Raw genomic sequence first — 18,169 nt, forward strand, 5'->3', positions numbered from 1 at the left:
TCAAGTGGCAAGTGAAATGGTCGAACAATGAGTTCATGAGGCAATAAAATGTTTGAGGAAACTTTGATTTATTTCAAGTTAATGTGGGTATTATTAAAGTCTAAAGTTAAAAGCGTGGAGGGGACCCACTTCATGGTATACGCATAAGTCACCAAAAGGAAAACAAATATGCGAATGCCAATTAAAAGAGCTCCACACACATGCTAAAGGGAAACTCCACGCAGAAAAATAAATGGTCAACACTGCCAACAACGAAATCAACCCAGGTATCAAAGATTTAATTAAGGATTTTGTTGAGACTTTTGTGGAGATTGGTTTCCACCAACACTCCACTTTACTTCACACCTGTACACAACTCTTCCACGGCTTACAGGCACAAATAAGCGGCAGATTTCACGCAGAGGTACACAGCAGTTTGTTGGAGCAGCGTTGGCACTTGTTATAGGTGTCACATACATGAGTTTCATTGTGGAGGATTCGATGACAATTTGCTCCCCTCTCACTTGTGATTATCTACACATGGGAACTAGATGTACGCTGGCCAAAACAGGGAATAAACAGATTTGTCACATGCCACCTATAGTAGTCTACAACAGTGATCTCCAGCACTCTCTACACTTGGACAGTTCTTATGCCATTTGTACAAATTTGTTTTTGCATTGGGATGATCACTTTCTCCACTTGTCATTAGTTCTCACTTTGAGATCTTCTCCATTTTTCCTATTTAAATGAGGCGTTGGCTCTCATTTTGTATATTTTGCAATGAGATATTGTGCTTGGGGTGTTGAAGAATGTGTAACTAGGTTCGGTCTTCACAAGTATGAAATATATTTTTCCAAATAAAAAAATGAAAAGAAATTATTATTAAAGCATGGGTTTCATGCTCAAGTTCTTTTATTTTATAGGTCAAGCACCCATTGAGTGCTTCAAGGGTTTGTCCTAAGTTAAAGAGTCATTGTCATATTTTTAAAACCCTATGGGCACATTGTATCTTGTAAAGAAAAAAAAATTGCATTTAACGTGTCGAAATGCCTCCAAGATCAAGTCGACCTAAGGAGCTGTCAAGTCAGCCTACATGAAGAGCCAGGTCTACCCCTTGGAAGAGCCTATATACAAAGAGAGGAACTCATCGTCAATTAGACACATTCACTCATCTCATTCTATGTGAAGAAGAGGAAGAAAAGAAGTCAAAGAAGATGGTACGAAGAAGAGGAAATCGAAGAAGTCGAAGTTCTTGGGCTAGATCTCTCTCTCTTCAAAAGGTCGAAGTTAGGGTTTCTGCACTGGGACTATGTTTTGGTTCGATCTTGGATGAAGAAGAGAAGGAAAGGCAAGCAAAGGTCTCTTAGGCTGTCTCATTAGCCCTAAGACTCAAGGAAAGGCAAGTGAAGGGAAAAGAAAGCTATTCAAGGGAGATCGAAGTCTCCAAAAGAAGCAACAACAATTGCAGCAGTTGTCCTAAGCTAGAATATCGGATCTACAGTGGGAGGTCAAAGTCACTACGGCAGGAGGTCAAGTTGATCTTGATCTTTGGAGGGTATTTGTGTAAGTCACTATGTCATGGTATTCGTCAATTGAAGAATCTATAAGAAGAGAAGAGATTTACAGGTTTTCCCCTCAAGAGGAGGGGTTTTGGCCCTGGCTTGCAACCTATATATTGTGTCATTGCTCTTATTGTTTTGGTAGTTGTTTGATGTATCGCACACTGTAATAATAAGGAACAAAGCTAATAAGTAAAAAGGTAACACAAACAATTATCAAATTAAGAGGATTAACCTACGTATTTCCCTACTGAATTTTCAACATGGGGAAGCTTTGCTTCTATGTACACTTGTGCTTTATATGAATAAAAAAGACTTTGGGGTTCATTCATGGGTGTTTCTCTCTCGGAGGTTGTGTTTGGTTCAATGACGGTATACTTCTCTACTTATGCTTTATTTTGTTCCATTTTCTCATACGCTTTATAGAGTTGTGAATGTACAATTATCTTACATTTACAGTTGTTTTTTTGTAATGCTCTAGGCTAGGCAGCTCTATCTATTTTCATACAAATTATAGAGATTTTTTTCCATTGTGTATTGTTTAAATCCATATAAGCTAATGTGCATGTTAAGTTTTGTAGATAACATCTTTGGATCGATTAGCAAGTGTGAGGGGAAGTCTTCAAGAGACCAACCCACTCTTGGCATAGCTCTCAAGGAACTCCTATCGTTATTTGAATTTCATAAGTTTATCTTTTGAAACTGTTTTGTTTTGCAGAGTCCCTTTTGACATAGTTTGTGCATAGGTCTATATTTCAATCAAATTTATCTCATAAACTCTTGTGTTTTCATTTCTTATCTAGATAATCAAGAGCTTGTTATAAACTAGACAAGCGATGGGGTCTTTTCCCATCACTTGATTTAGTTTTTGTATATTATATTGTAGCATTATCACTCATTTTGCATGCTCTTTTTCACACTGACTTTGGTTTTAGTTTTGTAGCCCTAACATTTTTATTGTAGGTTCTCTCAATCTTCAAGTTCCATTTTCAAGGAGGTCGTGGGTATTGGGAGGGCTTGCGAAAAAGGCTAGGTCGTGTATCACTTTGGGAGCTTGTATTTCCTAATTGTAGCACCATCTTCATCTCTCTTGAGGCTCCATACTTGAAGGAATTTCCTTGTGGTTTCAAAACCTCATATTGTACTTCCAGCAATTCCTTGGGTGGCTCTCAAAGAAGCATTAACCTCATAGTGGACCATAATAATAATAATAAATTTTGTTTTTTTCTGGGAGCGTGGGTTCTACCCATTGGCATCCTATCTCTCCATTTAGTGAGAGAGCTTGTAGGTAGATTGATTGTTAGTTTTGACATTTCCATTTTTGCTCACATCTTATGCATGCTTTAAGTTGGAAATTAACATAACTACACATCACATTCCCTTTCCCAAAGTTCACTACAATTCGCTTGCACCATTTACATTGATTGCTACAAGTCACAAGGGGCATTCCATTTCATAGCAATTTATTTTTATGCAAGTATCTCTTTAACTTCATACATTTAACTTCGTAATTGTCTAAAGTTCATTTATGCCTCATTATTGTGCAACATTTTCATATCTTGATTATTTATGCATTGTGTATTTGGGAAATTTCACTCTCCAAAGCAACCATTTATTTTATGTCAAGCTAATCTCTAAAGTTAAAGTTTTATTTTGCAAAGATACTTTGGGAAATCTTACATACACCGAGCATCACTAAAATTTACCTCCAACTTAAGTTGGTTGTATAGACTTTAGGTACCCTCCACCTCTATCGACTCCTCACTGTCAGATCCAACTTTTCAGGTGTGGGTGAGGTCTAGGGATACAAGTTCAATTGAAACTTTCCTTTTGAATGCAACTAATAAAATAAACCAACAGAGCATCTACATCACATCTTCTCATGTTATCTTGGATTTACTTGAGTCTTGTCTATATCACTTTATTTCAAGAGGCATTTATTATGCAAGTACTATAAATTCTTTTACATTTCCAACATTTAACTTTCTTGTACTTGGAAATTCTTTCATCGGTGCAATTCTATTTCAAAGTTATCTCATATGTTGTTGCTTTGATTATCATTTAAGCTCATGAGTAATTGATGTCATTATCTTGTCATTTGGGCATTTACTTTCAAGTACTATCTCCTTTATAGTTGCAATTGATGTTTTTATTCTTACCTTGGTCTAACATTTGATTTTGCAAGATTGTCTATCATTGTATCTTGATTTCATTTTTTAGCAAGATATTGTTATTTACTTGAAGGCACTGGTCTATACTTTGAATATATCATCAAAATTTGCTCATTTATTCATATGCTTGTTTAATTCTTGGAAACACGTTATTTTTAGACAAGTAATCTAAATTAACCTTTCTCCTCGAGATTCATATCATATAACATTTCATTAGGGACCACCCCCCTTAGCTAACGTAAGAGATAGCTTAAACAGAGAGAGTTGGGAATAGGTGACAACCCCTTCTCTTAATTCTTGCCACCAACCACACCTTGTGGGGTTAAGGGCTTTTCTATCTAACTGGTAGGTGTAGGCAACAAGCGTAACAAGTAGCTTCCCTATTGTTCCTCTAGAATCACATGTTGTGATTAGCACTTTTCCACATAGGGTAGTGATTGAGATGTAACATTGTCAATGCCCTTATCCTTGTTGTACATTATTAGTCTCTTTGGCCAATCTTTCCCATGAGCAGAATTAATATATATATTTATTTAATTTAATTTAACATCCAAGAAAAAGGAGGCAATTATAGCTTTAAATTTCCATCATCTTAGGTAAAATGTTGATAAAAACTAATATAGGACAAGCATACCTCAACTCCATAATCACCTTTCCGCTTCTTGCCCCTAGCCACTGAATAACAAAATAAAACAAAATATGAAAGAAAATTACACAAAACAAAGCATTCCAATAAACATGTAACAATATATAAGAACTTAGTATTGTATTATATATATGACTCGACTTATTGAAACCCAAATAAATAAGCTTTTAACATAATTAAAGTCTCTCCTTATTTAAAACAACCTTCCTTTCTAAAAAAGAATGCAAAAGTAAATATGTCATCCATTACAAGCAAATTAGTGATCTATATATCAATTAAATCGACAAAACAAAATGATTATCAATTACAAAATTCAATATGAAACCATTCTACTTGAATCAAGGAGTTTTGTTTCGTGTTGGTCATGTATGATTCCTTGTCCAAACTTCCACATACTATCACAAAAGTTGTAGTCACCCCTTTATTAATATATCATCTCCTCCAATGTTATAATTTGATCCCTTCTTTCATTCTACACCAATATAAAAGATGCAATGATATATTAAATATTAACCATGCATTGAGAGACAACAATGATAGACATTGTAATTATTAGCTCAAATGGTGTATTTAAGTGTCAACACCACAACACACGTATTAAGTGATTTGTGCAATATTACAACTACTAAAAAATTGTGACATTAAATAGAAGTTGCCTTAAACAGGAGAGGAATGGTCTTGACTAGAGGGAGGCTCATTAGACTAGCATATATAACAATTATTGTTAGTTTTTGGTAGCTCGAATAGGTATTCTAGTCTCTATGGTGTCTAAGAGGTTAAGGAACACAGGAGGATAATTATCTCCAAGACCCAAAAAATATTTCTAAAGAAAATGTCTTAATTAGATTAATTAGCCAATTATTAAATATTTTAACTAAGGAAAACTGATTAATTAAATCAAATTAATGAGGTAAATCAATTTCGATTTTGCTCTAGACACTTTTGGAAAAGTCACTTGATGGGGTCAAAATGAGCTTAGCGATTGATTGTGATTAGATCGTGGTCATTGATTCATCAAAGAGATATTATAAGAGCAAATCGATGGGTGAGTTGGAGATACATCAAAAGTTCGAAATTTGAATCACCCAGTTGCAGAGTTAGCAATGACATAGTTTGAGCAAGGGAGACACTGGTAAAGAGAATTCAAACGAGAAGATTTCTAGAGGAATTTTTCTCAGTGATTTCTAGTTTCCAAAGAGAGGAAGGAAGGTTGAATTATTCTGCAGTGAGGTCATACTAGCCAGTGTGAATTAGCCAATGCGCATAGTTGGGCAGCAATTCAATTTCCAGTTGTTGGAGACAGGTACCAGAGGAGGTGCGAGTTACTCAGTCGAGTTGCAGGAGGAAGAGATCATCACCGGAAATAATTTCCAGAGGCAGTGTGAGTTCCAAAGAGTGTTGTACGCATTTCTAGATTTGCTAGTGCGAGTTGCAGGCAAGAGATGTGAGTTGTAGGCAAGAGGCCGTGTGGTTTTGCATAAGGGAAGCTTGTGTTTCCAGATCGATTTTTCCAATGGAGAAAATATTTGTCAAAGCTTTGCCAGTGAGAGGCAAGCAGAATGTAATTCTCATTTTTGTTGAAGAATAATAATAAGACCCTCATCTACAAAACTAGTTTTCCCCTCAAGGTTTTTCCAGGGACAATTTGTCCAAAAATACTGGTCTCAATTATTTGTCTGCATGCATTATTTCTTAGTTCCTGTTATTTTTTTGTGAAGATTGCAATGGTGATTTCACTGTTAATTGCCATAGTTAAATTCTAAAGACAAATAATCTCTAGTAGGTAGAAGATTAAATTTTAGTTGTTGCAATTAAGGAAATTTCACAATTATATTTTACACTTTACCCACAATTTCACACATATTTGCCAATAATTAAGGCACATAAACTTGCTACTAAGCCAAAGTACTCTCTTTAATAGAAAGAATGCAACTCATTATTGCAACTACTCACTTGAGATGTCATGGTATTACCAGGATCACAAGTTCGACTCAAATTGCGATTAGAAGGATCGAACTCAACGTTGACTAAGTTTGACAAGATCAACATGATTTGACTCGTGATTAATAGCGATACAAACTCAATTTAGCCTTGTTAGACTTGCCAAATAGGGCTACAAAACCAATGTTGCACAAAGCAATGACGAAGCAGGTGCGTTTTTCAAAAGCAAATAATTGGAAGTGTCATATATATATATATACAAAAATTATTTTTTTTAAACACATCCAGAATACCAAACTAGTTGCAGAACATATAAAAGCATGCATATTTATACATAAATCAAGATAGAAATGGCATCCATAGTACATTAATGATTGATTATTCAACCATCAACCATCTAAAATATAGATTCTATCAATTACAAACAAACATGCAAATTCTTAAATCATATAATAGAAAGTCGACCATTAACATATGGAACAAAACAAGTTACCCAACAATTGTCAACAATAACAGGACCAAATAGTTATGTTTACAAAATACGCCATCTACACACCAAAATATGAAGATCAAAAGGTCCAAAACAATAAATTGAGCTAGTTTCTAAACACCTCTCTGCATAAGAAGTGTTCACCAACTGGGAAAGCACCCATGTTGCCAAATGTTGTAGTTGTGTAGTTGTGTAGTTGTGGAGTAGCATCACCATGGATATTCCACCACTCCTTGACAAATAATTTTCCACCATCACTTATATCAAGATCCTCATCACTAGTATCCCCTGTCATTCTCCACTTGTCAAACCTTTGTCTCTACCTCCTTATGGACATCAATCAACACTGCCCAATTTTGATCAAACTGCCTAATCCAAGCCTTAAAATACGGTAGAAAAAGCTTAACATGCCTGATCAATGATTTTGATTTGAGTGAAGGGTACATTTTTCTTAAGGCGATGACAAAGCAGTTCAACAATCAACACCACCAACAATGGCGTACATATATGGCTTGGAGCTCTTGGTTAAATGCCAATCACATACCTTCAAACATGATAGAATCTAATGAAATGTTGCAATTACATTGATCTTGAAATCCTTAAAGTTGTTAAGCCTGTTGGGTTTTGGGTGGTATCTAAAATTCTACATTCACCATATGAAATCCAATGAGGTCGAAACCACTCTCAAACATTCTGAGTCAATTAATGGTAATTTCAAAATTTAAGTCAAAGCATAAAGGACGCCGTCACTTTTACTCTAAGAATTTAAGATTACCATTAGGGAGCATCTAGGAAGCATCTAGGGAGCATCCGAGGAGCACCTAAGGAGTGTCCAGGAAGTATGACAGGAGCACACATTCCCACATGGGAGAACAATTTCGCATGTGGCGCTTTTGATTTTGTAGGAATTGGAAATTGAGCTCAAAGCGCAATTATTTTTTTGGAGGTGCGGTTCTAGGCATGCTTCGATCATGGTTCTGCACAGTGCGTAGTTCCAAGTTCGTGTGTGTAGGGGGGAGGCAGTTCCTGCAATACTATACAAAACCCATTTTTGACCAATTTTTAAAAATTTTAATATTGTTGGTCTTTCAGGCATTTGACAATCAACTTTCCCCTAATTCATCTTATCGTTAGCCTTTTTCGTCAACTATCCCTCCTAAACAACAAAGACCCTTCATTCCCACAAATTTCTTATATAATAAAAACATCAAGGGAGAAGGACTTGGATTGGATTTACTATGTTGGGATCAACAAAAGGTTCAATGTGAAGCTTGACGCCTTTCTTTTCATGGGGCATACATAGATTCAAATACTAGCTTGCCAAAATTTCAATCTGTTAAATTGTAATTTGCAATGCTATTGATGACGATATTAAACGTTGAGCCAACTTGCCATAGAAGCCCTCAATGAGGTTAAAAGTAAAAAAATCCAGAATAAATGCAAAAATGGCATCACTTAGAGTTGGCCAATCTTCTTCTAATAACCCTTTATCACCTCCATCTGATGTATTGACAATGTCGAGCCAATGTTTTCCAACAACACATAATACTCATAGTCAAACCCAAGTTCCACCTCCTCCTCTGCCCATACAAATTTTAGTCGTAATGTTTGCTCCCTACACACAACCATGTTCCCAACTAGGATGGATGGTACATGTCGAGGAAAAAAAATCTCATAACCCAAACCACTCGTCTGAAGTATGTTGAACCCTCTTCACCTTTCCAAATTAGAATATCCAATTCGCCATTTCCCTCTCTCTATCGATGACTAATACAAAATGGGTAGAACATGTTTATATTTACTCAAAATTTTAGACCGATGGTAAATATGCTTACATGGGCCAAAAGCATGCCTAGACTATAGCTCTCTCTCCAATGAGCTAACAAGTCATGCTGAGGATATGAGGTATGAGCAATCCCAACAAGTCGTATTTGTTTTGAATGATTTGCCTCCAAAAGAGAAAGCTCTAACTATCCAGCATAAAATTGTTCAAAATCCTTACACAACAACAATAGTGATGTCTAAAATGTGGAGGACCAAATGTTTTTGAAAGCTTTGATCAACCATCGATGGATATAGAACTCTTGCAAATGTGCATGAAAACTACATAAGGTTATATTCATTACAATCTAGAGCATATAAATGAGTATTTCAATCAAAGGTATTCCACCATGCTGACGTATTCCCCTCAACATAGCAATCAATATGTTGCCTTCTGTAGTTGCAGGAAAATTTGATCATCTGCCAAATTCACCATTTGCATGCTCAATCAAATATGTATTTACCATCAACATACAACATGATCCCACTAACCAGCAAATTCAATTGGTTATCAGTTGAAAATCACTATGAAAACAAGGCTAGCACAATTGGCCTATTAACCACCAAGAGTGGGTAACCAATAACAAAAAAGTTTTCTCCCCACTTGTCAGGAAGCCAACCAACAACCCTATGATGGCCCACACATAGCTTTACATCAAAGTTCTCCACCTAGGTTTTGGTCACTCCTCTCTCCCATCAGGCATCCTTTTTCAAAGAAGGCACATAAGCCATTTTTGTAATCATGTGCTTTCATTTAATGTTTTGAGGCATGCTAATATGGATCATGTGCCACGCTGGATGATTGACCACTCTCAATTGTACCCTTGTTCCCATGTTTCCCTCGAGAGGTTATCCTTTGCCCCTAGTCCAATGCGACCTCCTTGGAGGTCCTCCATTCAGGAGGGGCACTAATAGGAGGCATTGATTGAAGTACTGTGTCCAAGGTAATCCATACTCGACATTCTATGTTTCCCTTACTATCCACATCAATTCTTTGGGTTGATTGTCATTTGTCAATAGGGCTGGCACCCTATATCCTCATCTCTGAGTCAAGGGCCAAAAATTTTCCCTAAGAGGTATGAAGCCACAAATAAACAAAATAAAAATGCAAAATATAACTAGGGCATAGTTCAAACATGGGAAAAAACCTAGCATGAGCTATAACCCCCCTCATTAGCCATCATCTAGTTCCTTAGCAATACATGCTATACCTAAATAAAGGATCCCATGAATGACATAACCTTGATGAGGAATAAACTTCTACATCTTTAAGGGATAATGGAAAAGAATGAGACAAGTAGGGTCTCCTAAACTATGACAAAAAAAAGGATAAATAATTAAATTAAAAGGGACAGCAAAGGAGTGGAAAAACTAGGCCTACAAAAGCATCAACTCATGCCTCCACAATTGCTCCCTCTTCTCGTCATAGTACTTAGAGATATTGGTCCTCCTTTAGCTGGTACAATCGCTATAATTGAATGTAAACCTAGGTAAAACCAAGGTTATGATCTTCAACACATCAAATAGCTCACTTACAAACTTGCATTTTTATTTTCGGGTAGAAGAGATTGAGATCACCATATCTTATATTTACCTGGGAGTGCAATTCACGGAACCTCATCTTGGCATGAGATAGGCCCTCCAACCTTAACTCAAAGGATATGGCTCTCTTGCCCGCAGTGACAGACAGTGCTTCTAGAGTCAGTTTCAAGACATCTCATCCAAACTCCACCTCATTGACTTGATTATTAGACTTACAGTTTTTTATGGCTCCGAGATTTGGGGGCTAATTTTGGTACAGACGAATTAGGCTCAGGCAGAGAGAATCCAAACCTTGCTTCTTAGACGCATTATACAATGCAAATGTACAGTTCCACAGCCTATTATCCAGGCATACGTACAGTTCCACCTTGAGGTCATTTTTTTCCTAGTTTATTTCCTCCATGGAGTTAGATCTCTCCGACGTTGAAGAAAAGTGTAACTAGGTTCGGTATTTTTCTAAATGCCATTTTCATCTTTGCACTTGTCAAGGAAAAGAAATATCATTTTTGTAAATTATTCGAATGAGTTTCTTGCTCATTCATAAGTCTAGGAAAGTCAAAGAATCAAAGTCATGTTAAAGAAATCTTCTTGAGCATGAATATGTGTCAACCTAGTGTCAAGTAGCCCTCGAAGACAAGCACCATCCTCCAAAGAAAAAGACTGCAAGCAAAACGATGAAGAGAACATCATGTCGGTCTCAAATATATACATAAATGTCATGTCGGCTCATATAAAAGACACAACGATTCACTTGGTCAAGTTGGCTCAAAAATGGAGATATAACCACTATATATACCGAGTCAGGGTCGCCGCAAAAGAAGAGACACGAACTCGCATTTTCTGAGAACAACACAAGCATAAGCGTAAGGACATTTCAAAGGTGAAATGTTTCAGATGTGGCAAGATTGGCCACTCTGCAGCACAGTGTCCTTTGAAGCAAAAGGATAAGGATGAGAAACATGATCCTAAGGCTGCTCTAGCAAAAATTGACGAAGATGAGTTTGCCATGAGTGCCCACGCATCTCTAGGAGGGAAATGGGGTGATATTAAGATGTAGTCGAGAGGACTACATGTGGGTAGGATCATTGAGGAATCTACCTCTTGGATCAATTCCTTGCTACGGGAGCCCGAGGTTCAGCAGTAGCAAGATGGCCTTAGTGTCAGATGATGCAGTAGGTTGATTGGAGAGACAGATGCAGTAGTTGAGACCAGAGACTAATCAACGCATAGCAAGGTTGGAAACAGTGCAGTTGGCACAGTGTAGAAGTCAACAACAGCGCAGAAGATTCAAAGGGTCAGAGACTAGTAGCAGTCAGATTCCAACATTCACATGATATTATACTAAACACGGTTAGTTCATAAATTTCCGATGCTTTTCCATTGCTAAGCAGCATCAATTGGAAAATGACGCAGTACAGAGCTAGCAATGGCACTGTTAGCCGCCGATGCAAAGGGAGCTGTAGTACAAATGTAGCAGTGGCAGTGGAAGTGTCATGGGCAGCAGTACAGTAGCAACAGCAGCACAGTGTTGGTGGCAGCAACAATGCGGAAAGGAGATGCTTCAGAAACAGAGCAACATTCAGTGGGACATTGTTGTTAGACCACTTTCCTCGCTAAGAGGGAGTGTTAGTTTTTGGTAGCATCGGATGTGCTCTAGCCATGAAAATTTTTGGAGAGGCTAAGGCACATGAGTTCTAAAGAACCCAGGAATAGTTTGGTGAAATTCACCCGGATTGTATTTTATTAAAATAATTAATATTTTTAATGAGGTCCTAAGTCTAAATTTAGGCGAATTAAAGTATTAATGGGTATTAATGAAAATATGGGTGAGAATGTTCTACAAAGTGGATCAAGTCAAGTTTTAATCTTAGTCGTTGATTAGAGACTTAATCTCGATTGTTGAAGTCTCAACGAGAAAAGTATAAGGAGGAGGCTTGGGGTTCATTTAGAAACACACACGCAGAGAATGAATTAATCTAGAGTTCGATTTCTAGGGCTAGGAAGTTGAGAATTTGAACTGAGTGATCATTTCACAGCAGAGGAGTAGGGACAGTTTGGGAATACTAGACAAAGAGGCGGGGAGATACTAATGGAAGCAGCACAACATCTAGAAGCATTGACGTTGGGCCCATGCAGGCCTAACGCAGAGCTACAAGGGCCAGCGCAAAAGCGGAAGCTACCCTCACGCAGAAAGTTGGAACTATCGGGGAGCTGTCGGAACAGCCAGGAGAGGTTGATGCAGAAGTTCCAAAGGCAAAAAAGAATGGAAAAGCTGACACAGAGCCTGTAAGGCTGACGTAAGGCCTACGCAAGTCCAGCGCAGAGATAGCTGGGGTTAGCCAGTTCTACTATTAGATCAGCCGAAATCTGCTAGCAGAAAAAATTCGTGGGTATCAAAAGAACTAATTTTTGGAAGTATCCCCACCAATGGAATATTGAAAATTTCAAAAAAATTTGGACCCCTAAACCTTGGCGGTTAATTCAGTCAAATTTTTCACGAAATTAGCTCAAAATAATTAATTTTGAGATAATAAAAAAGGGATTTAATGAGAAATTTGAAAATCCCTCTAAATATTTTCAACGACTAAGATTAAAACATCATCAAGGATTTATCAACGGCCAAGCTTATTTTGACGAGGATCAAGCCAACTAGCCTTTATTTTTCCACTTGGAGGATTTATCTATATATAGAGAGTCATTTGTATGTAAAAGACATTGGATATCTAATGTTTGGCTAAGAAATAGTTGTAGAAAAATTGATGTAACACTACAATCCTACTGGGAACATTTATTTGAATCGTAATAAAGACTTTGGGGTGCAGTTCATGGTGTTTAGTGTTCATTGATTTGTGGTATGTGTTGGGTACAGGCTTTCTTAAATTGTGCTTATAAATTTTAAAATTTGTTTTTCATTAGATGGGGATAAAGTCATTCTATTGAGAGATTCTGGGTTTATCTTAGATGATTTGATTCGCCATATGTCTCACAAATTTTCTTGAGAAAAAGATATACTGTTTGCAGGTTCCGCAGTCCTTGGTCTCCATGTTCACAAACTATGGGCATGAACCGATTTTATTTGGACTCCAAATATTTATGTGATTGATTTAACTTCGTTAAGGCTACAATGTGCATTAATTTTCCAAAGTATTGTTAGCCATTTATCAAAAAAAAATATTTGTCAAAATTTATTTTAAAACCCTTGTATATTTGTAAATTTTGTAAATAATCTTTGCTAATTGGGGTTTTGGGGTTTTGGGGTTTTTAGATTTTGTATATATTTGGGGTTTTGTGTATTTGTAAATCTATTTGTGTAGGAGAGATCAAGTGGAGAAAGTCGGAATAGAGCTAGATCTAGGCCCTTGGGGGTAAGATCTAGTCTCTAAAAAAACTTTGCAGGGCCAGCCATTTAAGAAATTGAGCGGATTTGCAAATATGAAAAAATAAAAATTTTATGAAGTTGGGGCTTTGAGTTTCAGCCTTCTCGGGCCCAGATCTAGCCCTTCCAAGCATAGTTTTAAAAACCGCTCAGAAAAACCGGTAACCGGTCAAACCGGCCGGTTAGCTAGCTGGCCGGTCCGAACCGGCCTAAAAACCCGGTCAGACCCTTCATTTGCCCGATTTTTGGCCCTAACCGGTGAAAACCGGCCGGTTTGTTACAAACCGGCCGGTTTTGTCCTAAACCGGCCGGTTTTAGGCACAACCACCATAAAGTTAAAAAAACATGTTTTTGACTGTGTTTGAGGGGTTTTGGGGGGGGACTAAGGGTGTTTCAACCCTAACAATGTTGGCAATTAATGGTAATGTTAAATTCTTAAAGTAAAAGTGACATTTCCTATAATTTTCATTTTCATCCTTTTACTTAAATTTTTAACATTACCATGAAATGACTCAGGATGTTTGAGAGTGGTTTTGACCTCATTGGATTTCATATGGAGAAACTAGAATTTTAGATTTCACTCAAAATTCAGCAGACTTAATGGTTTCAGGATTTCATGGTTTGGGGGTAAACAATAAATGCAATTAGAGCTCCAAATGATAAGAAAAACTCCTGATCTAGATCCCATTGTGTTGGACGATATTGATCCAACATCAGAATGGGTGGAGGAGACTGAAGAACCTGTGTTTGAGGGAGGAAACCGGGTTAGAAGGGCCGGTTCGGACCGGCCAGGCCTCCAACCGGTCGGTTAGGCCGGTTACCAGTTTTTTCCGCCGGTTTTTAAAACTATGGGTTAAATATCTAGAGGATCTCTTGTTTATTACTGGCACGTGTATCATTGAGCAATTGTTCTTATTTAAGATTGTCTTTAAATACGTTGTCAAGTACTCTTGCCATAAATTAATCAACATTAAGTACTTAAATCATATAAACAATTTAAAACTAAGAAACTCACTCATCATCATTGCATAATCATTCTAAGGCTAGCCTTGCATTAAAAGCTTACCTCCAAGCATAAGCTTGGTTGAACATCTAGAGGATCTCTTGTTTATTATTGGCACGTGTATCATTGAGCAATTGTTCTTATTTAAGATTGTCTTTAAATACGTTGTTAAGTACTCTTGCCATAAATTAATCAACATTTAAGTACTTAAATCATATAAACAATTTAAAACTAAGAAACTCACTCATCATCATTGCATAATCATTCTAAGGCTAGTCTTGCATTAAAAGCTTACCTCCAAGCATAAGCTTGGTTGATAGACTCTTAGGACAACCCTCTCTCATCTAGATTGAGGGATTCAACCCTTCTTAGTGGTTAACATAGTGACCTTGCAGTCGTCAAAGCCACAATCTCTGTAGTGTCGAAGGCACTGGGTGGTTGGAACGCAGGAGGAGGTATCGTTAATCAAGCATTTGCTTGCTTCAAGTTGGGGCTTCCATCTCACAACCTACTTTGAAGATTGTTTCTCAAAATAGTTAAGGGAAAGGTTCCATCTAGATTAGGTATATAAGCTAAAATTAACGAGGATCCTTGCATCACACTTAGGTCATAGAAGTTGCATCTCACATAGGTTAGTCAATCAGATAAGAAGCAGTTGACCATCTGGTTACTTGGTCATAATTCAAAATAGGTAAGAACTTTTGACTCCATAAGGCACTACTCTCAACTCAAAATCTAATTGAATCCTTAATCTTGCTCAATTTTCACCAAGTAGTTAGGCCACTCAACTATGTCTCCCGGGCAAGTTGGTTCCCAACTTGCTTTCCATCATCTCATTTCCATAGGGACTAACCCCATAGCCTGTTGTTGGGAGACAACTAGAACGGAGTGGGCTGGGATCAGAGTGACAGCCCCTGCCTTGAGCCATTGTCGCGATGCCTGTACAATCTGAGTAACAACACGCCACACCTCTCTCCTGGAGGTATAGTTGTAAACATGGTGAACTCTATAGAAATTTCTCATTTCCCACCCCGGTTTTCAATTTCTCCTTATTTCTCCCATATAGTTAAATGCCCTTTCCCATAACCATACATTCAACAAGCTGGAAATAATAAATATTGCTGAAAACACAAATTCTGGAAATTTTACAGAATGCTGGAAATTGCAGAAATAAAAATCAGCAGTAATAAACAGCCATTAAAACACATTTAAACACTGAGATTTTTGGTCAACTTGACCCTGGAAAAACCCCCTACAACTCTTGGGGAAAACCAGTTTGAGAGCTCTTCTTTATTTCTGGAAAATGCCTTTTTAAAATAGGAGAAATGTTCAGCAAAAATTCAGCAAACAGACTTTTACAACTTATCTCAGCCTTGCTGATACACCGCTGCTGATACTCCGCAGCTGTTGTTGTTACACCGCTGCTGTTGTTGTTACACCGCTGCTGTTGTTGTTACACCACGGCTGTTGCTGTTACACCGCTTTCAGCTTTGCTGTTACTCCGCTTTCAGCTTTGCTGTTACACCGCTTTCAGCTTTGCTGTTACACCGCTTTCAGCTTTGCTGTTACTCCGCTTTCAGCTTTGCTATTACACCGCTTTCAGCTTTGCTGTTACTCCGCTTTCAACTTTGCTGTTACACCGCTTTCAGCTTTGCTATTACTCCGCTTTCAGCTTTGCTGTTACACCGCTTTCAGCTTTGTTGTTACACCGCTTTCAGCTTTGCTGGTACTCCGCTTTGCTGTAACACCGCTTTCAGCTGCTGAAACTCCACTTTCAGCTGTCCAGAAATCTCCCTTGCTCTCTTGCTCTCCTTCTCTCAATCTGCTCATGAAAGAATGAATGATCTTTTCCTCCTTTTCCTCCCTTAACCCAACCCTAAGTGACTTTTGGGTGATCCCTAAATCCAATGGCTGAAATAGATTTAGATCAATGGCTGAGATTAAATGCTCATTTAAATCTCACTTTCTATTTTTTAATTCACCCCACTTTAATAAAGACCCACTTAGTCATTTATTTCCAAAGTCACTTTTCCTTTCTAATTTTTCATTTACTTTATAAAAGTCACTTTAAAATTAGACTTAGTAACTTTATCACTTAAAGTCACTTTTAAATTAGATTTAACTTTATAAAAAATTATAAAGTTACTTTAGGAGAAAAATTAAATTCTTTTGGACACTTTTCCTTAGGCCAAAGATCAAAGCCTAAGGGAACCACCTGTCCTCCGGTACCAAATTTCAACACTCCCTCTTACCGAGGAAGGTGTTCCTCACCACACCCATCTTGTCTCTGAAGTAGACATGCTTGCCCCGTGGTAAGGCTTTGGTAAGAATATCTGCAACCTGCTCATCAGTGGAAATATACTCAAGCTTCACAGCTCCCTTCTGAACATAGTCTCTGATGAAATGATATCTGATCCCGATATGCTTTGACCTGTCATGAAATACTGGATTCTCCGTGAGTTTAATGCAACTCTGATTATCACAGTAAATCACTGAAGGTCTCAACGGCTGACCAAATAAGCCAAACAACATCTTGCGAAGCCAGATGGCCTCACAACTAGCTAGACTGGCTGCCATATACTCTGCTTCCGCTGAACTCAGTGCTACTGACTGCTGCTTCCGACTGAACCATGACACTATTGCTGAACCCAACCCAAAACAGCACCCTGAAGTGCTCTTCCTATCAGAAGCACAACCTGCCCAATCAGAATCAGTGTATCCTGCCAATCTCACTCCATCTCCCTGCCTGTAGTCCAGAACATAATCCACTGTCCCTTGCAAGTACCGCAAAATGTGTTTTGCAGCCACCCAGTGAACCTTCCTAGGCTCACACATAAACTGACTCATCGTGTTGACTGCAAAACAGATATCTGGTCTAGTGTTGACCAAATACATCAAGGAACCAATCAGCTGCCTGTACAATGTGGGATCCACCAACTCGGAATCTGAAGCATGAAGCTTCTTCCAGTTGGTGATCATCGGTGTCGACATGGGTCTACAATCCTCCATGTGGAATCTGCTAAGGATGTCCACAATATACTTCCCTTGCCCCAGGAAGAAATGCCCCTCCTCCTGCCACACCTCCAAACCCAAAAAGTAATGCATCAAGCCGATGTCCTTCATCTCAAACTCCGCCGCAAGATCTCTCTTGCAGTGCTCTATGAGTCTCTCTACACCTGTAATGACCAAGTCATCCACATACAGCACCAGAATGAGAGGCTCCTCACCAATCACAATAAAGTAAAGGTTCGGATCTGCCTCACTCTTTGTGAAACCCATCCCTTGCAAATATGTATCTATCCTGGAGTACCAAGCTCTGGGAGCTTGCTTCAAGCCATAAAGGGCCTTCTTCAGTCTACACACATGGGACTCCTTCCCATGCACCTCAAAGCCCTGTGGCTGCTCAATGTACACCTCCTCCTGTATGAAGCCATTGAGAAATGCGGTCTTCACATCCATCTGGTGGATCTTCCAACCCATCTCTGCTGCTATCGATATAATGGAGCGTATCGAAGTATATCGAGCCACGGGAGCGAAGGTCTCCTCATAATCAACTCCCTCTACTTGGGAGAACCCTCTAGCCACAAACCTTGCTTTGAATTTCTCAATGCTGCCATCTACAGCATGCTTTACCTTGT

At 38.2% G+C, this 18,169-nt stretch overlaps 1 protein-coding gene across 1 annotated transcript in view; it reads right to left on the bottom strand.

Annotated features, from left to right (window-relative positions):
* The window catches only part of LOC149139982 (protein MRG1-like), a 353,221-nt gene that overhangs the window by 215,691 nt on the left and 119,361 nt on the right, over positions 1 to 18,169 (bottom strand). Inside the window, exon 6 of the mRNA XM_089448612.1 lies at positions 4,347 to 4,387. Coding sequence (XP_089304738.1) covers positions 4,347 to 4,387 — 41 coding nt within the window. The remainder of the gene's footprint in view (positions 1 to 4,346; positions 4,388 to 18,169) is intronic.

The sequence above is a fragment of the Pinus tabuliformis genome, chromosome X (genome assembly GCF_031772625.1).
Source record: "Pinus tabuliformis cultivar Carrire ecotype Pingquan chromosome X, CPIR1, whole genome shotgun sequence".
Lineage (NCBI taxonomy): Eukaryota > Viridiplantae > Streptophyta > Pinopsida > Pinales > Pinaceae > Pinus > Pinus tabuliformis.